The following is a 25,741-nucleotide window of genomic DNA, read 5'->3' on the forward strand; positions in this document are numbered from 1 at the left end:
ATTGATAAAAGTCACCTTGTAAGCCTACACGAAACACAGCCCTTATTTGAAATGTTTCTTAAATCCCCTAAGGGGTCAAATGTATGGTGGAAAAAAGATTGGAACCATTTCCCTGTTTGATCTCTAGGTTTTATGACTGTATGCGATGGATTAACACCCGATATCTATCTCTAGTTTAAACAAACAGATTTTTATGGGGATTTTTAATTATGATAATTAGATTTCCACAGGTGCGCAGACATCGACTCTAGGGGTCTTACACACACACTCTTATAAGAACTTGCACACAAGTGTCCCTGAAACATAAATACGTGTAAACAAACAAACACTACTTCCTTATACACAGACAAAATGTAGATTCAAAGTAATGGTCACTGTAAAGTTGGATAAAAGGCAAATGCTACAGAACGTAGAATATAATTGTCATGTAAAATATGGAATCGTGTTGGCCACACATTGGGCCACAACATGTGCAATGTTCTGAATGTTTCATCTCATTGAATACATCCGAGAGCTACATAATATGCTTAGTGTGTGTGTGTGTGTAGGGGGGTTTACATTTTGGATTATATTTTTTAAACCTTTATTTAATTAGGCAAGTCAATTAAAAACAAATTCTTATTTACAATGAATGCCTAACCCGGCCAAACCCTAACCGAGATGACACTGGGCCAAATGTGCATCGCCCTATGGGACTTCCAGTCACGGCCGATTGTGAATCAGCCTAGGATCAAACCAGGGTCTGTAGTGATGCCTCTAGCACTGAGCTGCTGTGCCGTAGACCGCTGCGTCACTCGGGATTTGGTGTAAGCTTGCTAGCAGGCACACCCCATGTGCCTTCAGTTCCCCCTATAGGCCAAAGAAACCAGAGACACATCTCAGTAAATGTTTGAGTCTGTCCCTGAGAGAAGACAATACATTGTCACATCACAGCAGCCGTTTAGGGAGAGACCATGTAACCACATACCTTACAGGCCCAACTCATTGAACAGACAATGTTGCACTGGCGAAAAGTCTTTATTGGAGTCAAATAGACGATGAACAGTACACATTTCAAACAGTAATAATCTTTGTCCTGTATACAAGATTCACTGGAGATTGTCAGAACCAGGAACCAGAATAGATATATATAGTGCATATAACATATCTATTCAGTATTTACAGACAGGGAGAAATAAAGGAAGAGGACAACTTTAGAATATCAGTGGTATGAATACGAAAATGATTGAATTTGAACCAATGCTATCCGATGAGGCATTGTCCCAGAGAGGTGACCTGTACAGTGCTTCGTTCTATCTCTTCCCAGCTGTAGCATCACAGTAGACCGAACATCACAAAGCCCACCACATTTTACTCACCATCTCCTGACACAGTAGACTGGTGGACAGAGAAAAGAACACGCAGTAGCTTGTAGAAGTGTTATTTGGATTTTGACAACATTTTGGGACAAGCATGTGCAGCATTAACAGCTGCCTCTTCACTCACTTTCTCCTCGTGGGTATCAGGCAGAATACAACAGCAGTCCGTTGTGTTGGACAAGAGAGGCAACAGAATTGGCTGTACTCTAGTAACTCCCGCTAAGCCAAAGGAAATTACAACAAAAGACCCAGTATTGTGTTGAATTTCAGCATGGTAGACAAAGAGGACCTCTATACAAGGTGTCCCCAAAAGTGGTATTTTTTTATGGTACTAAGAACTGTTTCTGTCAACCCTTATCCTCAACCCAACCATGATGCGCTAACATATCCCAATGGATTCTGGACCCAAAGAGGCACATCTCCCAGCCTTTTGGCAGGTTGAAAATCAGCACTGGTGACTAAGAGGTAAGCATTAGAGTGATTCTGACTTTCAGAAACAAGGTTCATCCTCTACTGATCTGACGTGGAAGCATATGAAAGGTGAAAGCAACATGGGGGACTAGGTTCATACCTTCACTAAAACAACTGTCTTATATTAATTTATCTTAATTCAACCGAGGAGGAGAGGAGATGAATTAGCCGTTAATGTAGATGAAGGAAAGAAGACGAAGAGAGGAAGCAACTTAAGACTTGTGAGGCGCCCCATCAGTCATCCCTCCTTCCTGTGGGGTCTAGTTGGTGGTAGTTGGGGTGACCTGTGAGGAGGAGCTGCTGCTTCCAGAGCTCTTGGTGGTCTTCTGCCCCCTGGTGGCGCTGGGCTGGCGTGGCACCCTCTGGCTGGAACCCTCTCTGCTCTTCTCCCCGTGGCCAGCACCCGTTTTACTACGCACTGCAAAAACAAAGAGAAGGGTGAGAGGGATGGTTTGCAGTGTGTGTGTGTGTGTGTGTGTGTGTGTGTGTGTGTGTGTGTGTGTGTGTGTGTAGCTATCATGCAAGGCAAATTGGCTGTGTTTGGGGTGGGATAAGAACATGCAGATAAGCATGTTCAGATGAGAGACCAATGAGACACTTATGAGAGCATGACAGACAGCAATGAAGATGGAACACTTTATTCAGTCTAGACTCTTCCTAAATCTCCCTATGGGGAAAATGTCCACCCCCTCAAGCAGGTGTATCAAATTCAAAACCATGCAGTCAAAAACGTTTTGTTAAATATAGCGCTGCAGTCTACATGAGTAGAGAAAACACAAAAACAGCAAGATGAGGTTAACGAACAAACACACATACACTCAGAGTCCAGTTTATTAGGTACACCTATTTAGTACCGGGTCGGACCCCTCTTTGTCTCCAAAACAGCCAGAATTCTTTGGGCCATGGAAATGTTGCTCAATTGGTATCAAGGGACCTAACGTGTGCCAGGAAAACATTCCCCACACCATTACACCACCGCCACCAGCCTGTACTGTTGACACCAGGCAGGATGGGGCCATGGACTCATGTTGCTTATGCCAAATCCTTACTCTGCCATCAGCATGACGCAACAGGAGCCAGGATTCATCGGTCCAGGCAATGCTTTTCCACTCCTCAATTGTCCAGTGTTGGGGATCATATGCCCACTGGAGCCACTTTTTGTTTTAGCTGATAGGAGTGGAACCCAGTGTGGTCGTCTGCTGCTATGAAAGGACAGACATGTTTTGTGTTCCAAGATACCGTTCTGCACACCACTGTTGTACTGCTCTGTTATTTTCCTGTTTGTGGCCCACCTGTTAACTTGCACAACTCTTGACATTCTCCTTCGACTTCTCATTAACAAGCTGTTTTCACCCACAGGACTGCTGCTGATTGGATGTTTTTTGTTTGTTGCACTATTCTCGGTAAACCCTAGACTGTTGTGTGTGATACTTGAAACGGTGTGTCTGGCACTGACGATCATGCCACGCTCAAAGTCGCTGAGGTCACTCGTTTTAGCCATTTTAACATTCAATCGAACAGTAACTTTATATAGCAAGCCACGGCCACGTGACTCCCTGTCTGTAGGAGCAACCCATTTTCATGAACAGGACGGTGTACCTAATACACTGAGTATACCTGAGTCCACACGCACACACACTGTGAAGCTCCTACACACTCTACAAGTAAACTCAGTGCACAAGGTGAAGACATTGAAGTACTGGAGCCAGACGGGCAAAAAAACAGAGGTTCAAGAGTTTCTGGAGAGAGATGGAGGGATAGAGGGAAGAAAATGAGTGAGTGAAAAGGGGACCTTGAGAGTGAGGAGAGGAGGTGTCGTAGACCATCTTAGAGTTGACCCTGGTGGGCCTGGGGCCAGCAGAGGAGGAGGTGGTGGAGGAGGTGAGGGGAGGTGCAGGGGGCTTAAAGCTTTTAGTGCCAGACACAACAGAGTCCTCTTCTTCAGCAGCGAGATAGATACGCACATAGAGTGTTTGTGCATACACACCACAAGTACACAGAAACACACATAGAGAAGAATTGGAGAGGAGTTAGAGTGCAAACTGAAATATACAGGTAACATTGTAAAGTTAGTTTTTGACTGGAGGCCAATGTATCCTATTCTCTTCTCCATTCATTTATATTCATCTGGCTGGCCATGGCCACAGTGGAGTGAAGTGGAGAAGACAATAGCAGCAATGTGTTAGCTAGTGAGGGGATTAGGAGACATTGGAAGATTAGGTGTAGAGACTCTGGGGAAGTGAAAGGGGGGAATATCCTGTCTGAGCAGGATACAAGGGTTTAAGCAGAAGGCTGCAAAGCAACAGAAAGATATTTATATTTTCTATTCCACCTAAATAATAAAAACAATAATTATCTGTCCTTACCCGACAGAAAGACACACAGGTATGGTTATGGTACGGTAAAGTCTCCCGTGGCTCTCCTTCCAAATCTTGTTGACTAAACTAGCGGAAGTCTGGAGAACTTTAGTATTGGTTTTTGCATTACAATGGGAGCGCTGGCATTCAACGCTCACATGTGATTGGCTTTGAGTAGAAATGACATTTCCCCTCAGGAGAGGTATTTCGCTGTGTCTCGCTTTTCCTACTTCGTCAGACAACGTTTTAGTAAGCTATACAACGTTAGTTTTGAATCTAGGTTGCAAGTCTGAAAATTTTTCAGAAACACAACTTCTGTTTGGAGCACCATCCACGCTAAATATTTAATTGGTTTGATAAGTGGAAAACGTAACACTAGTTTCTATCTTGACTCCACCACATTCCACCCTTTTTTAATCATCTTCATAAAGGGAGATTCCCAAGGATTTCTAACATAACTTCTGAGGCTATAGAAACATTAACGCTCTTCCCTGTCTGTCCCTACCCGAGAGACATGTACTGTTATGTAGAGGAAACAATGAGCTATATAGTCTGGCTGGGCTACCAATGAGAAAGCAGTATTGTTTTGCGGAACAGAAAACCACAACCCCTCTTTAGCTCTCTCACCACCTGATCCAGACCCTACTGACCTCTGGGTTCTGTAGGGGCTGTGGTGGTAGTGGTGGTGTTGGGGTAGGAGGCGGTGGAGGAGTCTCCCATGGAGGTGTCAGCTATCCTCTGGCCAGCACACATTGCCTTCAGGGTCTGGAACACAGCCAGTGGAGCCACGTTCATCTTCAACAGGTCCACAATAATCCTACAGGAGAGGACAAGTATTAAACTAAGAATACAGTGTACACGCTCTCTCACACACACACACACTCACACACGCTCTCTCACACACACACACACTCTCACACACACACTCTCTCTCACACACACACACGCTCTCTCTCACACACACACACGCTCTCTCTCACACACACACGCTCTCTCACTCACACACACACACACACACACAAAATCAGTCAGTGTACTGGCCTGATCAATGCATTAGTCCGAGTCTAGGTCTGTCGTATAAGATGGGTTAAAAATACCAGCTTAGAATAACACAGGGGATTGTGTGTTCACATCAGAGGAAAAGGAGAGGATTGATGAGGAAAGGAAGCCAAGTTAGACTATTGAGATACCCCCTCTCAGACGTACTTGAAGACCTCCTGGTCCATGGCGATGCCTGCGGCCTGCGTCAACTCAAATAGCTCACTCTCCTCGGCGTTGAGGATCTTCTTCTTCTTCATGGCATACTTGGTGACGTTGCCGCTGACCGTCACGCCCATGGCAGGGGAGTCTGGGGCCGTGGGAAGGGGCCCGGGGGCAGACTGCTGCTGAGAGTGAGACATGACGGGTCACTTCAGTCACCTGGGGGCCAAGAGAGAGGGAGGAGATCAGTATGAAGGCATCTTATTAGCAATTCAATCAACAACAACAACAAAAATGTAATGCATTTTCTCCATTGTTTATATTTTTTGATGAGTCCACTCATTGGTGGTATGTACGTCTCTAGTACCATACAACATTTCAATGTAATTTTAGCAACTTCGTCAGCTAGCTTGCAATCTATGTTCGTTTGGCAAGAATTGTGAATGTGGCTACGAAACGTAGCTAACGTCGCTATCTAACTAACTTAGCCCTATACCGCGCCGTGCATCCACTCGTGGGAATGCGCGGCGTCCGCTTGCCAATACCTCAACTCTGATAACATTATTGCACATGAAAAGCCTCTTACCTCAGCACTAAGTGGGGGCGAGGTTATTGAATTAGTGTGGTACTTATTTAGGGGGAATGATCAGGCTGTTTGCCCTGACGGTTGTCATTCGTGTCGTTCAAAACATAGGCGCGGAATAAATACGTCACAGTTTTAAAAAAAAGAAAAGGAAAGTGCGTAAGTGAATTGAATTGAAGTGTTGCAGAAAAACGCAAGAGGGCGTTAAAATCTAAAAACCTCAGAACCGACACGAACAGCTAACGGACTCTTCCATGTCCATATAAGGGGTCATGGATAGCGGCCAGTTTCATTGTAGCTTACATTTTTTGTATATATATATATATATATATATATATATATAACTGAAACGTATTTTCTATTTTACAAAATAAGCACCAAAGTTACATTTTATAGTTCTATTTTGTCAAATTAAATTTGTGGCCTACAGATATTCGGCATATGCATTTTCGAATCCACACTAACTGTGTAAATGGTTTAGTCCTAGGTCTAGGATGGCCGCTGCTGTGGGTGTAAACAAGCAGGGGACCGCAGCAACGATGGATGTCTGTGTTCGGCACGTCAGGGGGGCCACAAGCAGCACCGTGAAGGTTGGTTGAATACTTGCACGTCTAAATAAACATATAAACAACGTTTGAAGGCGATACGCCGTTTGCTCAAATTACCGACCAGGGCGCTCGGATCGGGGGAACTCTCTATTCTGCTGTTTTGCGGCCGGGCCGTAAACCCATTGTCAAACGATCGGCCTGAATTTTTGTGTGTGTCTGCGTAGACAATAGACATGCAATCTACAAGATTACAGACAGAATCACCATCTGGGTTAAGTGCCATGATCACAGCTTTTTGTATCAACCATGCAACTGCATCAGCTAACTCCACCTCTCATTAGCAGCATAGCATGCTAACGTTAAGGCGCTAATCCGCTAGCTATAGCTAATACACAGTCTAACATTTGTTAACTTACTACTTCTTTGTGTAGAACATTGTGTGCCATCTGAAAAGTCACTAGCTGGGTGCAGTTGATTCAGGAATCACCCTCAAAACAAATTTAACACCTTCATACAATTGTGCGGTTTTGCATGACAACTTCAATGAAATGGAGATTTCGCAGGCAGGCTAGTGTTGTCGCACTAGCTAGCTACGCACTTTAATAACAAACCACCATGTGTAGTTCGCTGTGTGACTTTTCGTCAACACTACACTAACCAAATGAGTTCCATGAGAAGCCAGATGAATTTGCCTCCAGGAAACATGACACAGACACCATCTCAGTCCATGCAGAAATAAGTCAATTTTGAATTGATATGCAATGACAAGGGGTCCATCTAAGTAAACTCAACCTATGTGTGTGGTTGAGCGACCTGTATGTGTGTTGTTGTCCTCAGGTGTTGGAGTGTGGGGTGTGTGAAGATGTCTTCTCTCTCCAGGGGGACAAGGTCCCCCGGCTGCTGCTCTGTGGTCACACAGTCTGTCATGACTGTCTGACCCGGCTGCCCCTGCATGGTAGAGCCATCCGCTGCCCCTTCGACAGACAGGTCACAGAGCTGGGTGAGTTCCGTAGGATTTAGTTTCTATACAGGCCTTTTGTGTTCCTGTGTCAGTGGGCGTGATGTAACATCCATCACAATATAAGGTCTAATGTCTCACTTGTTTACTTGTAAGCTTTTAGTCCATCGCCTCTGGGAAATGTGTGAATGATTTGATGATGAATGAATGCTTTTTATTGACTGTGTCTCCCAGGGGACTCTGGTGTGTGGGGTCTGAAGAAGAACTTTGCCCTGCTGGAGCTTCTGGAGAGGCTGCAGAATGGAGCGTCCAGCCAGTTGAGCATGGCAGAGGACGCCCTAACAGGCATGGGAGAGGTAGGCAGTAGTTACCCCCACCCTGGGTCCCCATCTGGAGGTAGGCAGTAGTTACCCCCACCCTGGGCCCCCATCTGGAGGTAGGCAGTAGTTACCCCCACCCTGGGTCCCCATCTGGAGGTAGGCAGTAGTTACCCCCACCCTGGGTTCCCATCTTGAGGTAGGCAGTAGTTACCCCCACCCTGGGTTCCCATCTTGAGGTAGGCAGTAGTTACCCCCACCCTGGGTTCCCATCTTGAGGTAGGCAGTAGTTACCCCCACCCTGGGTTCCCATCTTGAGGTAGGCAGTAGTTACCCCCACCCTGGGTTCCCATCTTTCATCTGCAATTATCTGAAAACACAGAAAGGATAGGTTAAAGCTATATGGGATTTTTTTGTATATATATATATATATATATATATATATATAACTGTATAACCGTATTTTCTGATTCTTATCTGCCTAGTTCTTTAACATCCATCCAATTCTCAGGGACACTTACTTAATGACAACGACACATGAAATGTAACACTATCGTATGTTCTCCCCTCCAGTCAATAATCCGCTGTGACGAGGACGAGAGCCACACGGCGTCTATGTACTGCACGGTGTGTGCCACCCACCTGTGTGCCGACTGCTCCCAGCTCACCCACTCCACCCGCACCCTGGCCAAGCACCGGCAGGTACCCCTGGCAGACAAGCCCCACGAGAAGACACTATGCCCGCAGCACCAGGTCCACGCCATCGAGTTCGTCTGTCAGGAGGAGCTCTGCCAGCCTGGGCCGCTCATGTGCTGCGTGTGCAAAGAGTACGGCAAGCACCAGGGACACAAGGTACGGAAGGCGGAGGAGGACGAGTCAGCTGGGAGTAGCCTCACTGGTTGCTGTATTTATTTATTGACTGACTGACAGGCCAATCACTGAAGCATCGTTCCTAGCAGCACTAGAGACAACAAGCAAATCAGAATAGCTAAATGAATGGTCACTTGTCGTTGTACTGGTTGGTAGTTCAGCTGGTGTGATTTAGAGCTGTGACGATCCCAGTATCGCAATATTTTGTCCATGGCAAAAATAGAAAGCAGACCAAACTCTTTGGTCCTTTAAAAACCTGCTGGATGTAAAATATTGTGTGCTATACTGTAGCTAAATAAATAAACGTGACTCTGGATGACAACATAATTATGTTTGTTTTCAACATTAGTGTTTTCATAAAGAAGTTTCATACGCTTCGTGTTTTGTTTCCTTGCCACGATAGCAATGAGGATTGTGTTCATTTCTCCTTGCTGATTGCTTCCTTCCTGTAGCATGCAGTTCTGGAGGCAGAAGCCAATCTGATCCGTGCGTCTATCCTGGACATGGCCCACTGTATCCGGACGTTCACAGAGGAGGTGTCGGAATATTCCAGGAAGCTGGTTGGGATCGTACAGCAGATTGAGGGAGGAGAACGGATAGTGGAGGATGGCATCGGCATGGCACACACCGAGCATGTAAGAACAGCTGGCTGTGGATAACAACTTTTTGCATACTAAACAACAGATTGACTTTAGATTTCAAAGTGGATAGATAGGCTATTCAAATGTAATTGAGGTATAATCGTTATGAAGCAGTTACTGTATTTACAAATTACGGTAGCTACATCTCAAAGTCCTGGGAAACATCATTGTATTTCCTTCCAAAAAGTCATAACATTGCTTATGGTTTATCATAGTGTATATTTCATGATGCGGTGTGTAATCTGCATATTCCTGATGGACTGTCGTCTGTGTGTATTCCCCAGGTCCCAGGCACGGCAGAGAGCGCGCGGTCCTGCGTACGGGCCTACTTCGCCGACCTCCACGAGACGCTGTGCAGACAGGAGGAGATGGCGCTCAGTGTAGTGGACGCACATGTCAGGGAAAGGCTCATTTGGCTCCGGCAACAGCAGGAAGACATGACCATCCTACTGTCCCAGGTCTCCACAGCCTGCCTGCACTGCGAGAAGACACTGCAGCAGGTAGGAGCCAAATGGGCCACTGGTGGAGATAACATCTCTAGAGCACACTATAGGAATGTCATCTCTGCTTGCACTGGATGGTGCCCTCTTTTTCAATAAGAACCACTAAGGTCTTCCTAAGGACTTTTGTATGGTCTGAAATCAGATACTAAGTATGACTGATGTCTTCCCTGTCTCTCTGTAGGATGACTGCAGAGTGGTCCTGGCCAAGCAGGAGATCAACAGACTGTTGGAGACTCTGCAGAAACAGCAGCAGCAGTTCACTGAGCTGGCCGACCACATCCAGCTTGACGCCGGTATCCCCGTCACCTTCACCAAGGTACAGCACTCTGCTCTACTCTGTAGGACTACAGAACGTCATACACTCCATTGAAAAACAATTAGTAACTTCATTTAGACTACATTGTTTTCTCTGTTCCAGGACAACCGGGTCCACATCGGACCTAAGATGGAGATCCGGGTGGTGACCCTGGGACTGGATAGTGCAGGGAAAACCACCATCCTCTTCAAGCTGAAACAGGACGAGTTTATGCAGCCCATCCCTACCATAGGTAAACCCACAACAGTGTCAGTCATTAAAATGTACCTGAATTGAATAGCCACTAGCCACTCCTCCTTGTCATCTGTAGGTTTTAATGTGGAGACAGTGGAGTATAAGAATCTCAAGTTCACCATCTGGGACGTTGGTGGGAAACATAAGCTACGGCCTCTATGGAAGCACTATTACCTGAACACACAAGGTATCTGTTTACCTCTTTCTTTCATATTACCTGCTTCCCTAACATGTACTGTATACTAAACATTAGGAACACCTTCCTACTATTGAGTTGCCCTCAGAACTCAGAACAGCCTCAATTCGTCGGGGCATGGACTCTACAAGGTGTCAACTGTTCCACAGGGATGCTGGCCCAGGTTGACTACGATGCTTCCCACAGTTGTTTCAAGTTGGCTGGGTGTCCTTTGGGTGACAGACTATTGATACACATGGGAAACCGTTGAGTGTGAAAAACCCAGCAGCGTTGCGGTTCTTACCACATTCAAAGGCACTTCCAATTTTTTGTCTTGTCCATTCACCCTCTGAATGACACATACAAACAATCCATGTCTCAATTCTCTCAAGGCTTAAAAATCCTTCTTTAACATGTCTCCTCCCCTTCATCTAGACTGGTTGAAGTGGATTTAAAAGGTGACACCGGTAATCGATCACAGCTTTCACCTGGATTCACCTGGTCAATCTCTCATGGAAAGAGCAGGTGTTCCTAATGTTTTGTACACTCATTGTATATCAATAACTATGACAAATGTACTGATTTTGAAAAGAGAATTGTAAAGTGTTATAAGGATGATTTGGGTGAAGAGACTTATTTTTTCTGTCTCCTTTCGCTCTTCAGCGGTGGTGTTTGTGATTGACAGCTGTCACAGGGATAGGCTGATGGAGGCCCACAGTGAACTGGCCAAACTTCTGACAGAGAAGGAGCTGAGAGACGCCCTGCTGCTCATCTTCGCCAACAAACAGGTACGCACACACACGACCCCTTGGTCCAAGAAACAGGTATACACACGCACATTGATTAATTAGCCCAGGGGGTTAGTGTCCGAGACTACTAGGTGAAAAATCTGTGTCTGAGCAAGGCACTTTTATACCTTTATTTAACTAGGCAAGTCAGTTAAGAACAAATTCTTATTTTAAATGACGGCCTAGGAACAGTGGGTGGGCAGAACGACAGATTTTTACCTTGTCAGCTCGGGGATTCGATCTTGCAACCTTTTGGTTACCAGTCCAACGCTCTAACCACTAGGCTACCTGCCGCCCCTAACTGCTCAAATCAAATTTGATTTGTCACATACACATGGTTAGCAGATGTTAATGCGAGTGTAGCGAAATGCTTGTGCTTCTAGTTCCGACAATGCAGTAATAACCAACAAGTAATCTAACTGTAGAAGTTTGTGAGTGCTTTTGGTGACAAGCCGAATTTCTTCAGCCTCCTGAGGTTGAAGAGGCGCTGCTGCGCCTTCTTCACGATGCTGTCTGTGTGAGTGGACCAATTCAGTTTGTCTGTGATGTGTATGCCGAGGAACTTAAAACTTGCTACCCTCTCCACTACTGTTCCATCGATGTGGATAGGAGGGTGTTCCCTCTGCTGTTTCCTGAAGTCCACAATCATCTCCTTAGTTTTGTTGACGTTGAGTGTGAGGTTATTTTCCTGACACCACACTCCGAGGGCCCTCACCTCCTCCCTGTAGGCCGTCTCGTCGTTGTTGGTAATCAAGCCTACCACTGTTGTGTCGTCCGCAAACTTGATGATTGAGTTGGAGGCGTGCGTGGCCACGCAGTTGTGGGTGAACAGGGAGTACAGGAGAGGGCTCAGAAAGCACCCTTGTGGGGCCCCAGTGTTGAGGATCAGCGGGGTGGAGATGTTGTTGCCTACACTCACCACCTGGGGGCGGCCCGTCAGGAAGTCCAGTACCCAGTTGCACAGGGCGGGGTCGAGACCCAGGGTCTCGAGCTTGATGACGAGCTTGGAGGGTACTATGGTGTTGAATGCCGAGCTGTAGTCAATGAACAGCGTTCTCACATAGGTATTCCTCTTGTCCAGATGGGTTAGGGCAGTGTGGTTGCAGGCCGTGTCAGTGGCACTGTATTGTCCTCAAAGCGGGCAAAAAAGTTATTTAGTCTGCCTGGGAGCAAGACATCCTGGTCCGTGACTGGGCTGGATTTCTTCTTGTAGTCCATGATTGACTGTAGACCCTGCCACATGCCTCTTGTGTCTGAGCCGTTGAATTGAGATTCTACTTTGTCTCTGTACTGACGCTTAGCTTGTTTGATAGCCTTGCGGAGGGAATAGCTGCACTGTTTGTATTCGGTCATGTTACCAGACACCTTGCCCTGATTAAAAGCAGTGGTTCGCGCTTTCAGTTTCACGCGAATGCTGCCATCAATCCACGGTTTCTGGTTAGGGAATGTTTTAATCGTTGTTATGGGAACGACATCTTCAACGCACGTTCTAATGAACTCGCACACCGAATCAGCGTATTCGTCAATATTGTTATCTGACGCAATACGAAACATATCCCAGTCCACGTGATGGAAGCAGTCTTGGAGTGTGGAGTCAGCTTGGTCGGACCAGCGTTGGACAGACCTCGGCGTGGGAGCCTCTTGTTTTAGTTTCTGTCTGTAGGCAGGGATCAACAAAATGGATTCGTGGTCAGCTTTTCCGAAAGGAGGGCAGGGCAGGGCCTTATATGCGTTGCGGAAGTTAGAGTAACAATGATCCAAGGTTTTTCCACCCCTGGTTGCGCAGTCGATATGCTGATAAAATTTAGGGAGTCTTGTTTTCAGATTAGCCTTGTTAAAATCCCCAGCTACAATGAATGCAGCCTCCGGATAAATGGATTCCAGTTTGCAAAGAGTCAAATGAAGTTCGTTCAGAGCCATCGATGTGTCTGCTTGGGGGGGGATATATACGGCTGTGATTATAATCGAAGAGAATTCTCTTGGTAGATAATGCGGTCTACATTTGATTGTGAGGAATTCTAAATCAGGTGAACAGAAGGATTTGAGTTCCTGTATGCCACCTGTAAGTAGCTCTGGATAAGAGTGTCTGTTAAATGACTCAAATGTTGATTGGCTGACGTGACCATTGACTCGTTTATCCTCACCTGCAGGATGTCCCTGGGGCTGTGTCGGTGGAGGAGATGACGGAGCTGCTGAGTCTCCATAAGCTGTGCTGTGGGAGGAGCTGGCACATCCAGGGATGTGACGCCCGCAGTGGCATGGGGCTCCACGAGGGCCTGGACTGGCTGTCCCGACAGCTGGTGGCTGCAGGTGTACTGGACGTGGCCTAGACCTCCCCTTGCTGCAGGTGTACTGGACGTGACCTAGACCTCCCCTTGCTGCAGGTGTACTGGACGTGGCCTAGACCTCCCCTGATGACTGACTTCTGTTACCAAGTAAAACCCCTTACCATAGATCCCAGAACGATCTTCTTAAACCATCCACACCATAAAGACCTGTCCACCATAGACCTGCACCAGTCACATCTACCTAAACCTTTTACCTGATGATTGGCTTATGGTAGACCCAGTCCAACCCATACCCTAAAGACCAGTCCTACCAAAGTCTCATCCCATACCTTTCAGTTCTACCCTACATCCCATACCTTTCACCCCATACTAAGGCCCTAGCCCTACATCCCATACCTTTCACCCCATACTAAGGCCCTAGCCCTACATCCCATACCTTTCACCCCATACTAAGGCCCTAGCCCTAAATTTCACCCCATACCAAGGCCCTAGTCTTTCACCCCATACCAAGGCCCTAGTCTTTCACCCCATACCAAGGCCCTAGCCCTACATTTCACCCCATACTAAGGCCCTAGTCTAAGGCCTTAGCCCTACATCCTATAGCTGTTCTACCCTTCTCACCCCTAACCTGCAGATAAGCTTCTTACCCACAGCCAGTGAATCCATCATTAGTCGTAATGCTTTGTACTTTGCTCTATCCTGGGTATGCTAACAGGGCCCTTTGTACTTTGCTCTATCCTGGGTATGCTAACAGGGCCCTTTGTACTTTGCTCTATCCTGGGTATGCTAACAGGGCCCTTTGTACTTTGCTCTATCCTGGGTATGCTAACAGGGTCAGGTTATAGGGATTCCCTCAAGCTTACTAAACTAACCTGCTTATAAGACTACACATTCCCATACTGCCTCAATGCAGATCAGATGAGATTCAGTTCATGGCGAAACTCCATGTAGTAGATTTTCTTCATTGGTACCAATGCACTTGACTTGTGATGATTTCATGTAATGCAGCATCAGGTCTTGAAATGATACAGGTAGTGGGCTGATTTCAGCTATTATTGACATTGGTTAAATAGTGCAGTTGAGTCAAAAAGCTATTTATGTTGAGTGGGTAGGGGATATTGTAGTAGCTGTGGTGGGAAATATCTAAAGTGTTATATGAAATCTTTCTCCCACCTGTTTTGTGGAGTGTCTTGCATGCAGAATTCATTGGATGCACTTTTCTGCCGCTTCAATACATCTGGGTTGTGCTCATGAGGGTGCAACGATTGACTCATGTTGCAGATGTATAGACTAGACATGATTCCTTCATCTAATTGACAGAGGATGATCTACACACTATATTTCTGAACGTTCCAGAATGTTGTGCCCTACAGAGTGTGATACTGGCTTCTTTTGAAACCAGGACCCCTTGTTTGAATTCTTTCATCACAACCTGTGATGGTTTTCTGTTTTAGCCCATCTGTCTAGAGTGCTGATTGTTACATTCTACATTAATGTTACCCACATGTAGATGTGAAACCTAGTCGAAACATTAACCAAACACCTTTCAACTCCTGTTATTGTATGGAGGAACCATCCTTTGGTTTGAATTCACTTTCCTCATTGCTATGTAATGTTACAAATTCTATGTAGAAATAAAATGCATGTGTGAAGAGCCCTCTGTTAAAGCATCTCAGATTCTGACAGGAGTTTTTGAAACATTTAGAAGCACAGTGCACATCCACACGTTACTCGTGGATTTGATCATGGCTTTTGTAAATCATAATTAATGTGACGCTATTAAATAAACTGTCTGGATGTTGCTTTTTTAAAATGTAACCTTAACTAGGCAAGTCAGTTAAGAACAAATTCTTATTTACAATGGATGGCCAAACCCGGATGACGCTGGGCCAACTGTGCGCCACCCTATGGGACTCCCAATCACGTCCGGATGTGATACAGCCTGGATTCGAACCAGGGACCGTAGTGAAGCCTCTTGAACTGAGATGCTGCGCCACTCGGGAGCTTATATGGTCCAACCCATTCAGAAAAGTTGCAGCTGGATAATACCTAAAATTATTCTATATGTTGCCAGTAACATGGACATTTCTATCTGAATGTTCTGTAATGAATGTTAAGACACTGGTTTATTCAAAGTACAGCTCTGTTGACAAACATGTTACTAAGCAACCAACAAATTCTTAATTTCTCACGTCCAAGATAGAAAAATGCAACAGGCGGCAAGATGCATTCTTGAATAATCCAACACTTTACTTTAAAAATGGAACGTAATAGTACACAACATATTGGTGAGATGGAAACATGATTACTTGATGGTGATGTTAATGATGCTGATGTCTTCGTAAGGTTTGTCTGTTTTAGGGTTGACTTTGAGGTTGGAGATCCGCTGAACCACCTCCATTCCTTTGGCACTCCTTCCAAACACGGTGTGTTTGTTGTCTAGCCAGGGCTGTAAAGACAAGTAGGGAGAGATGATCACTTAGGTTTATTTGAACTTCTTTGTACATAATGCAGAAATGTACAATACTTGACAAAACAGGGATAAAAACATTACTTCAACTGAAGGAGAGAAAGTAAAAGATCAGACTTCACAGAGAGTGAAGAGTTACCGTGGGCACGACGGTGATGAAGAACTGTGATCCGTTGGTGCCGGGGCCTCCGTTGGCCATACTGAGTGTGTAGGGCCGGTCGTGTCTCAGCGTGGCATGGAACTCATCCTCAAACTCCCCTCCCCAGATACTCTCCCCTCCCATGCCCGTCCCTGTAGGGTCCCCTGTCTGGATCATGAAGCCCTGGGTGGAGAGGAAAGAGAACAGTCAAAACATAGGAACTGAATCACAAGATGTGACGGACTACTACAAAGTCAAAACAATGAGCAGTGATTGAAATGTCCTACCTTGATGACGCGGTGGAATATGTGGCCATTGAAATAACCATTCCTGCTGTGAACACAGAAGTTCTCCACTGTTTTGGGACACCTGAGATACATAAAGTAGTCTATAAACACAAGTAAAATTGTCCAATAAAATATATCATAATTGCAAAACTGTATAGGTTCTGAGGAAAGTTAACAGACAGAACCCATGGCATTGCAAATGGAAAGGAAGCCCTCTAAAACAGAGGGTGACCTACTCAACAGGGAACAGTTTGATGTGGATGTCTCCCATGGTGGTGTGGATGATAGCACTGTCTGACACCCTCTTGGGTCCCTCTGCCTGGGTAGCAGCCATCACCTCCTCCTTAGACGGCTTCTCGTTGAACACGTCTCTGTCTGACTCGGCACTTTTAGTGTCCTCCGGCTCCCTCTTGGAGAACTACCAAGACAAAAGAAGGAATAGTGACAAAAATCCTGAGAAAATTATGTAATGCGGGTGAAAATATGGCAAAGAATGAAGCAATAAGGCACAAGGGGGTGTGGTATATGGCTGGTATAAGGGCTGTACTTATGCACAACGCATCACAGAGTGCCTGGACACAGCCCGTGGCCATGGTATATTGGCCATATACCACAAACCCACGAGGAGCCGTATTGCTATTATAAACTGGTTACCAACGTAATTAAAGCAGTAAAAATAAATGTTTTGTCATACCCGTGGTATACGGTCTGATATACCACAGCTTTCAACCAATCAGCATTCAGGGCTTGAACCACCCAGTTTCTAATAACAAATAAATAGCAGCACTGCAAGGGAGCAACAGTAATAGACCATTTCTCTTTTGGACGGGCTACAATTGCCCTGCAGGGACAAATAAAGTTGATTACCATGTAGAAGCGGTTCTTCTTGAAAGCAGTACAGAAGATGGTGGGATCTGGCATTGTGCTCTGCAGGGCCGGGTTGTCTGATGCCTTCATCTCAATGGTGGGAGCTGTATTGCATGCCTTGGCAACCCCCTGGAACAGGCTCAGCTTCACCACACGAATGTTCTCTAGCTTCCCCAGGATACGTACACACCTGAACACACATGGGTGGGAAATAAAAACATGTTAGACTAATGCTCTCGTCACTTTCACAAGACAAAGGGGTTTCATGAAAACATTGTTGGGGCAAGAGTTAGAGACAGTCCACAACCCTGGCCCTGGAGAGCAACAGTGTGTGCAAAATGTTGTTTCCATCCAGCCTTAAAACATCTGATTCAACTAATTAACTTATCAAGAGCTTGATAAGTTGAATGAGTGTTTTTTTGGTGCAAAAAGCCTGCTCTCCCTGTAGCTCTCCGTGGCTGACACCCACTGTGTTTTTAGAGGATATTACTGTCTTAAGTCCATTTTGACCATTTAATTGCTACCTGTTAGTCTCCACATTGATGACCTTGATGCCCAGCATGGTTCCGTAGAGGACAAAGTGACCAGTCTCATCAAAGATGATGTTGGTCAGCCTGATGCCATCTACTTTCTCCAGTTCCCTCTCCACCGCCATCCTCCGACCAAACTCCATGTCTGGCAGCTGTTGCTTCATTTGCTGCAGCTCTGTGAACTTCTACAGGATCAGGTCAGAGATGGGCCATGATGAGAGAAATGAGCACAGTTCAGATAAATGCACTGGGGAAATGTGGGAAACTGTGATAAATTATAACAAGATGTAGCACAGTTTATTAATAGCAATATGAAATAAAGTCCCGATTCTGAAAGTTGGAAACTTACCGATAACGACTCATCAAACACCCTCATCAGTTTTCCCGTCAGGAAGCGGAAGATCCTGACTTTCCTGTCGGTTGCGATGGTAGCCATCTTCTTCCCGTCGTGGGAGAAGGCCAGACTGGTGGGGTAGGTTTTGTTTTTGGCAAACTCATAAAGGTCTGTGTCAGTCTTATACTGCCAGTCCACGTGCCTGGGGAATTTGAACTCACTGGGGAGGCCGGTCCAATACTCCAGCATTCCAGCCTTGTCTGCGGAGACGATAACCCTGTATCTAGGGTTGAGGCGGATCTGGGACAGCGGAGAGGAGTGCATCTTGTCGAAGGTGTGGAGCTTCTCGTTGCTTCCTCGTCCATCATAGACGAAGATCTTCCCAGTGGATTTCTCTGAGCAGGCCACGCAGCAGATGGCATCGCCTGGGTTGTAGATCCACTCACACTGGCCAGGGTGGAAACTACACAACACACAGAGCAGAGGAATGGCAGATCAACTAGGAATAAAATATGTGCTGTAGCTCTATAACTCGTATGGTGTTTTTGAAGCGGGAGAAGGGATATCTTTTGGCTTTAAGAAAACAAGCTAAATTGCTAAACGTTTCACCTTTAAAAACAATAAGCAAAAGATGCAAACTCACCCCAGCTTCAGCATGTTGATCATGTCAAAGTTGACCACATCAAAGACTTTCATGGCCTGGTCGTCCCCAACAGAACAGAATAGAGCTCCATCAGCACTGACAGAAATACACTCTATAACTCCTGTAACACATAGAACAAGAATAACAGTGAATTATAGCCTTGAAATTACATTTCAGTCAATCTAAAGCCGAGTCTGAGGTTGCATAAAGATACATGTTAATTCATACAGAGGCATTATTCGTACCAAGATGACTGCGGAAGTGTTTGACAAACTCTACCCCCTCATCTTCTTTCTTTTTCCAGAACTTCACATGGCCGTCCTGACTGGCTGTGATGATGAAATCTGTCCTGGAAATGAAAATAATACAAGAGTTTATGAGGCAGACTGATCACCATTGGTGTGTGTGTAACATTTGGCATCCAGGAAAACACAAATCAATGTACGAGGAAGTAAACAAATCAGCAAGTGAAAGTGTCTCATACGGGACCAAGACCTGAACCACAGCCGCAGTCATAATGGGCAATGTCGTAAATATGAATGAAAACCCTAATTCAGGGTTATGCATAAGGTTACCAGTGTAGTTAAGGTTACTGCTAAGGTTAGGTGCAAAATCCGATGTTAAGAAGATCAATTGTAGACATAGGCAGGGTTTATGACTTTGTGGCTGTGGTAATTAGTGATGACCGACAAAAGAACCATATACCTGTAGCTAGAAAACTGCAACAGCTAGTTATCGAACCATACAATACTTACTTGGAACAGACAATGTGCGTTATAACATCCCTATGCATGTAGCTCCTCTCGTACATGGCTGCCGATGGCAAGTTGTCCAAATACACACGTTCATACTCCAGCACTGTACGAAAATAAAACCACTATTGTTAGAAGCAATCACAATGAGAGCAACACGATTTCAGCTTTGTTCTGGGAAATTGTTTGAGCGCTAGGCACTCTGGCTAGCTTAATAGCGAGGAGCACAGAAGTTAGCACACATCCAGCAATGCAACATAGCTCGCTAGCTCAAGTTGCTTTAACTCGCTGGTTAGCTTTTCCATCATAAACCTTTTCTCTTCTTGGTCTGTGTCGCTTCGCTTGGCATGGGTCCAACCCATTCCTCCTCTTCTCCAGCTTCTCCATCATCCTGATTATCGTTTAGTTTTCGTTTCAGATCTGCGTTATCTGTGGTGGCCGCCATATTTTCCGAATTCACTGTTTTCCCCTCGGTTTCCGTATCCGTTCACCGCGGGCTTGGAGAACAACTGAATAGCTTAATATCGCTCCCTGCAGTACAGACGTGGAATTAAAGTGCATGGCTCTGCATCTATCCTTTTCCATTCTGATAATTTACTTGAAAGATCAACACTTGGAAAATAAAAAGTTCAAAAGGTTTGCTAATAAATCAGATAATCTACAAGCTTTCTATGTATAGAATACCTTTAATAACAAATTCCATCAATAACAACAAATATACTTTCAGCATTCACCAAAGTCAAACAAGTAACAGTAAATGTGGGTCCATTGTTTCATTTGTAGCAGAGGCTATATTGACCAGACCTTGAATCTGTGAAACGCGAGGGCCAGACACACTCAGTGTCTGCACCTATTACTTTCCATAGGACATAAATCATAGAACAACATTTAAAATTAAAGTTGAAAAAAACCTCTATCATATTTTATGGTAAAGTGTGTCTAAATACATTCCCATGTCTTAGTTTGATTCCTCTGTTAAATGACAGGTGCAAATACTCAGCAAATCTGTCCCTAAATGTTCCATCTTCTCAATCAGTGTCAGAGGACCTGCTGGAGCTGTCAGATGAGGAAGAATCATGTTTCTTCTTCTGCTTCTTCTTGTGACGTTCCTTCTTTTCCTTCTTGCCCTTTTTCTTGTGGCTTTTGTGTTTCTTTCTCTTCTTGCTCTCTTCTTCGTCACTTGATGAAAAGGACCTGCAAAAAATGACAACTTCCACAGTTATTAAACATACAACACCACTAATAATAGGCATAATTATTTATCACAGATACTGGAATTAATAGACAATGTGACGTACCTCTTCCTTTCAGACTTTCTGTCTTTACTTTTCCTCCTCTTGTGTTTAATTTTCCTGGTGTCCTCCTGGGAACCTAAAGCAATCAGGACAAATACACAAAACCATTCAGACAAAAAAAAAAACACTTGAATAAAAGTGAGCGCAACACAGGTGATGAAGCCAAGACTAGGTCATATAACTGTGTATGTTATAACAAAGTAATACAGCAGTGCTAAGTCTTATAACATAACTATTGTTCTGTTGTTTGTGGAACAAGCTTCAAAATGTTCTTAAATGTGATGTTTTGGTGCCTCTAAGACAATTCAGAAAGCTGATTGAGGACCTTATTACTGATGAATGTGTTTTTCTTTCTGCTTGCATTTTGATGTGTGTATTTTCTGTAATTCAGGGCTTATCTGCAAAAGAGACCGTGGTCTCAGTACTGAGAAAATAAAGGTTCAATTAAAAAAAATATTTAAAAAATTGTTTGTTGTACTGTATTGACCTTTTGAGTCTTTTCCTCCCCGGCCCAGCTTGTCGTTAGGCAGATCCTCCTGCTCGTCCTCCGTACTCTCTTCGCTGCTTGTACTGCTCACGTCCAGGACAATGTCTTTCCGGGGGTCCACACGCACAAAGTTACGGCACTCGAACGTCAGGTGGCCCGCTGATGAAATGACAAGGGTAGAGAAGAGAGTAATGAAGGGAGGTACTTTAGAGAGCAGCTGTATCTAGCACAGTATGATTATGACAAACAACATCTCCACTTTGCTGATCCTCAACACTGGGGCCCCACAAGGGTGTGTGCTCAGCCCCCCGCCTGTACTCCCTGTTCACCCATGACTGCGTGGCCATGCACGCCTCCAACTCAATCATCAAGTTTGCAGACGACACAACAGTAGTGGGCTTGATTACCAACAACGACGAGACAGCCTACAGGGAGGAGGTGAGGACACTCAGAGTGTGGGGTCAGGAAAACAACCTCTCACTCAAGGTCAACAAAACAAAGGAGATGATCGTGGACTTCAGGAAACAGCAGAGGGAGCACCCCCCTATCCACATCGATGAGACAGCAGTGGAGAAGGTGGAAAGTTAAGTTCCTTGGCGTACACATCACAGACAAACTGAAATGGTCCACCCACACAGACAGCGTGGTGAAGGCGCAGTAGCGCCTCTTCAAATTTGGCTTGTCACATAAAACCCTAAAACTTTTACAGATGCACAATTGAGAGCATCCTGTTAAGCTGTATCACCGCCTGGTACGGCAACTGCACCACCCACAACAGAAAGGCTCTCCAGAGGGTGGTGCGGTCTGCACAACGCATCACCGGGGGCAAACTACCTGCCTTCCTGGACACCTACAGCACCCGATGTTACAGGAAGGCCAAAAGGATCATCAAGGACAACAACCTACCAAGCCACTGCCTGTTCACCCCGCTACCATCCAGAAGGCGAGGTCAGTACAGGTGCATCAAAGCTGAGACCGCAAGACTGAAAAACAGCTTCTATCTCAAGGCCATCAGACTGTTAAACAGCCATCACTAACACAAAGAGACTGCTGCCTACATACAGACTTCATTGGCCACTTTAATAAATGGATCACTAGTCACTTTAATAATGCCACTTTAATAATCTTTACATATATTGCATTACTCATCTCATATGTATATACTGTATTTTATACCATCTATTGCATCTTGCCTATGCCGCTCAGTCATCGCTCATCCATAAATGTATATATTCTTATTCCATCCCTTTACTTAGATTTGTGTGTATAAGGTAGTTGTTGTGGAATTGTTAGATTAGATAACTTGTTAGACATTACTGCACTGTCGGAACTAGAACACAAGCATTTCGCTTCACTCGCAATAACATCTGCTAACCATGTGTATGTGACCAATAAAATGTGATTTGACACACTCAGGGGTCAGGGGTCAGCAAAGACCATGTTGTAACTGTATTCACAAGGCTTGAATATGTAGAGTTAGAGACATGATATAAGCAATAAAGATTACTTACGATAACCACATTTCTTACACCCAGCTCTGATGTCCTTATTGGGACCTGCAAATTAAGTGAGAAATCAAATCATTTAGAAATGTAACAACTTCTTGCTTTGTTCTTGTGTAGCAAAAACGTAGGCCTGTAACGTTATATTCCACGCCTAAAATAATTGGATTCCTTCTATGATTCACATTGAGACTAGCTATAACATAACACAACTATTATCAAATGAATAGGGAAGCTAAACTGCCATACACAAACTATTATCGAAATAACTTTAGCTAGCTATCTAAACATTGAGCACAATCATGCTAGCTAATCAGAGGTGCAAGGCTAGCTAACCTAGCCGTCCATAAATTCCATAAAAAAGGCAACTATTCGATAGTTAGGCTATAGCTAGCTAACTCCAATTGCCATTCTAATATGACATCCGATTAGTTTTAAGTTGGATCAAACATACCTGATGCAGCCATTATCACACTTTATTGACAAAAACCTTGTTGCGTTCATAAACTTCAAACCATAAAGTTCCCAGTGGGTCCTCTACAAAATAGCTCCGGTAGGAAATATCAACGGGTTAGTTCCCTGTAACGTCTTTGGTAAAACCGCATTTTGAGCGGATTTCACTCACTACTTGAGAAATAATTCTAATTTACTAGTATTTGTGACTCTCTTCTTTTTCATATATCTTTCATAATGAGGGGTTTCTTGATATAAATGTGCAAGCCTCCTTCAAGCAAATTTATGTTCTGTGCGATGTTTTAATGGGATTGTTTATAATGTAACACACGGACCACTTTTTTTTTCAAGAATATGAAAATAATGATTCATCTATATTTTAACAGATTTGTGTAATTACGTGATTTTCCTACAAATATGTAATAATAGTTCGTTACTATTTGAAAAATATCACCCTCGAACTAATATTAGGGAAAAACGCTTCCAAGCATTGATTTGGCAAATATCCTTCACCCCCATTGACTCGAGGTAAATAAAGCACCCATGATTAAACAACAGGGCGGTTGACAGTAATCTGGGTTAGCAAGAAATGTAGACATTCATCTCTACATCTTTGCAAACCACTTAGTGCTGAATTCTCGAAAAAAAGTAAATTAGCTATCTATTCTACTGCTGAAAAAACAACGGATTTCCGGTTTCTAGTTGTTCGTTGATCTCAACGACAGAATGAGCAACATCTACATTCAAGAGCCTCCATCAAATGGAAACGTGAGCGCGAACATTTGTTCCCCTGGTGACACATATTAATATCTCACTGTCACTACAATGGCTTGCATGATAAAGTGATCATTCAGAACAAATTAGCTTTGTCTAGAAACCCGACATTGAATTGCATTGAATCGTACGTTGGGCAGAAATGAGCGTTTGTATCAGGAAAGTTTACTCTTACGATCTCTACAAGCCAGATTGTTAAATACCCGTTGTCTGTGCAGTTCGGACTTTTGGCGGTAGGGGATTTGAGACAATATATCACAGGAAGGAATAATTACATCAAATGTTCAAAGCGCTGGTAGTACGTTCAGATTTCTATCACCTGAATTATATGCACAATATAAAATGCACGAGATGCATGCGTACTTGCCTAGCTCGTGCACCTGTTTACATGGTTCTGCTAGAAATCTGAACCAGCACTTTGAAAGTTGATGTAATTATACTTTCCTGTGATTTTATTGTCTCACATCCCTACCAAAACGAGCAACTGTATGGACAACAGGTAAACTAAGTTAAAATATCATTCCATAGAGTGGTGCCAGAGTTCATTGTCCAAGGAGGCGATCCCACAGGCACCTGGACGGTGGAGAGTCCCATCTATGGACGGCAGTTCAAGGTTAACCTTCACTGTCTCATCACCTCATTATCTCGGATCATGTTCAATCCCCCCAAAAGATAAGACTAGACATAAACAGAACTCTTCTACTTGGAACCTTTGCCAACTCACCCATACTACTGCTACTAATGATGAAACTGTTTTTGTTTTTCTGTTGGTTCTGTCCCACGTTCTCAGGATGAATTACACTCCAGACTGCACTTCAACAGATGAGGCCTGGTTGCCATGGCCAACGCAATGCCCCATGACAATGGCAGCCAGTTCTTCTTCACCCTTGCCCGGGCAGATGAGCTCAACAACAAACACACCATCTTTGGAAAGGTAAAACGACAAAAGAAGATCCATGCATGTTGTAAATCTTTTAGTATGCAGCATTTGTAATCTGAGCCAACTCAGTTGTAATTGCAGCAAACAGATTCTAGAAGCCATCTTTTCCTGTAAATGAATCTTCCTTTCCTCAATACAGGTGATACAATGTACAACATGCTCAGGTTAGCAGAAGTGGAATGTGATCAGGAGGAAAGACATTTAAATCCACACAAGTTACGAACCACTGACGTATGGGTTGGGTTTACATCACACTATAGTATTTTAGCACTTTGACCATTCATTTGTTCCAATTCCGCCAGACTTTTGTTTCCTTAAATCTTCTCTTCAGGTGTTACATTCTCCCTTCGATGAAGACAAAAAATAGGGCAAGAAATCTGTCCAAAGCAACAGTGTTTAATTTACTATTATACACACTTTCTCTGCTCCTCACTCTCAATCTGTTGCTGACTTGGAAGCGTGGCACTGTAGTTATGAACGGTCGACCATACTTGTTTTGTCAGGAACTTTAGTCTGTTGTCATTCGGAGAGGAAGCTGAGGAGGAAGAGGAGATGGTAACTTAAGTCAGCCAGGTAATTATAACATGACCTGTGTTATTCTTATTCTGCACTTCAAATCAAGTGCGCCATCTTATGTATTGTCACCCATTCTTTGTCTGTC

At 44.4% G+C, this 25,741-nt stretch overlaps 4 protein-coding genes and 1 long non-coding RNA gene across 12 annotated transcripts in view; 2 read left to right on the forward strand and 3 right to left on the reverse strand.

Moving 5' to 3' along the window:
- Positions 1-998: 998 nt before the first annotated feature.
- On the reverse strand, positions 999-6,121 carry mzt2b (mitotic spindle organizing protein 2B). Of its 3 annotated transcripts, none has more exons than XM_031826301.1 (5): positions 5,973-6,096; positions 5,393-5,605; positions 4,837-5,003; positions 3,622-3,765; positions 999-2,247 (listed from the first exon to the last, which is right to left on the reverse strand). In XM_031826301.1, exons 2-5 carry the CDS (start codon positions 5,584-5,586, stop codon positions 2,090-2,092), a joined length of 663 nt encoding a protein of 220 aa, XP_031682161.1. In that variant the 5' UTR covers positions 5,587-5,605; positions 5,973-6,096; the 3' UTR covers positions 999-2,089. The 3 variants fall into 3 exon arrangements, with proteins under 3 accessions (XP_031682161.1, XP_020340519.1, XP_020340520.1); XM_020484930.2 differs by having other exon boundaries at positions 3,622-3,768; XM_020484931.2 differs by lacking the exon at positions 3,622-3,765 and having other exon boundaries at positions 5,973-6,121.
- Positions 6,122-6,191: 70 nt separating this feature from the next.
- LOC109892416 (E3 ubiquitin-protein ligase TRIM23) lies at positions 6,192-15,404 on the forward strand. 2 transcript variants are annotated; one of them, XM_020484929.2, is made up of 11 exons: positions 6,192-6,559; positions 7,355-7,517; positions 7,710-7,831; positions 8,366-8,644; positions 9,115-9,297; positions 9,588-9,803; positions 9,988-10,122; positions 10,225-10,354; positions 10,433-10,543; positions 11,195-11,319; positions 13,470-15,404. In XM_020484929.2, the coding sequence occupies exons 1-11, from the start codon at positions 6,464-6,466 to the stop codon at positions 13,647-13,649; spliced, it is 1,740 nt and encodes a 579-aa protein (XP_020340518.1). In that variant the 5' UTR covers positions 6,192-6,463; the 3' UTR covers positions 13,650-15,404. The 2 variants fall into 2 exon arrangements, with proteins under 2 accessions (XP_020340518.1, XP_020340517.1); XM_020484928.2 differs by having other exon boundaries at positions 6,430-6,559; positions 10,201-10,354.
- A 310-nt stretch (positions 15,405-15,714) lies between these two features.
- Positions 15,715-20,156, reverse strand: ppwd1 (peptidylprolyl isomerase domain and WD repeat containing 1). Its single transcript, XM_020484926.2, has 11 exons — positions 19,942-20,156; positions 19,633-19,735; positions 19,123-19,226; positions 18,878-18,998; positions 18,250-18,697; positions 17,895-18,085; positions 17,371-17,560; positions 16,740-16,921; positions 16,504-16,585; positions 16,217-16,399; positions 15,715-16,056 (listed from the first exon to the last, which is right to left on the reverse strand). The coding sequence occupies exons 1-11, from the start codon at positions 20,072-20,074 to the stop codon at positions 15,913-15,915; spliced, it is 1,881 nt and encodes a 626-aa protein (XP_020340515.1). The 5' UTR covers positions 20,075-20,156; the 3' UTR covers positions 15,715-15,912.
- A 139-nt stretch (positions 20,157-20,295) lies between these two features.
- On the reverse strand, positions 20,296-24,353 carry LOC109892418 (protein SREK1IP1-like). Its single transcript, XM_020484932.2, has 5 exons — positions 23,368-24,353; positions 22,923-22,967; positions 21,412-21,570; positions 20,928-21,000; positions 20,296-20,823 (listed from the first exon to the last, which is right to left on the reverse strand). Exons 1-5 carry the CDS (start codon positions 23,378-23,380, stop codon positions 20,658-20,660), a joined length of 456 nt encoding a protein of 151 aa, XP_020340521.1. The 5' UTR covers positions 23,381-24,353; the 3' UTR covers positions 20,296-20,657.
- The window catches only part of LOC109892419 (uncharacterized), a 55,223-nt gene continuing 53,160 nt past the window's right edge, over positions 23,679-25,741 (forward strand). For 3 of the 5 annotated variants that reach the window (XR_004210198.1, XR_004210199.1, XR_002255622.2), the window contains exons 1-4: positions 23,894-24,134; positions 24,669-24,753; positions 24,931-25,074; positions 25,584-25,653. This is a non-coding gene — a long non-coding RNA (uncharacterized LOC109892419). Of the gene's footprint in view, positions 24,135-24,668; positions 24,754-24,930; positions 25,075-25,583; positions 25,654-25,741 lie in introns of all 5 variants that reach the window. The other 2 variants (XR_002255620.2, XR_004210200.1) reach the window with 2 other exon arrangements.

Source organism: Oncorhynchus kisutch, linkage group LG6, assembly GCF_002021735.2.
Source record: "Oncorhynchus kisutch isolate 150728-3 linkage group LG6, Okis_V2, whole genome shotgun sequence".
NCBI classification, from domain to species: Eukaryota; Metazoa; Chordata; class Actinopteri; order Salmoniformes; family Salmonidae; genus Oncorhynchus; species Oncorhynchus kisutch.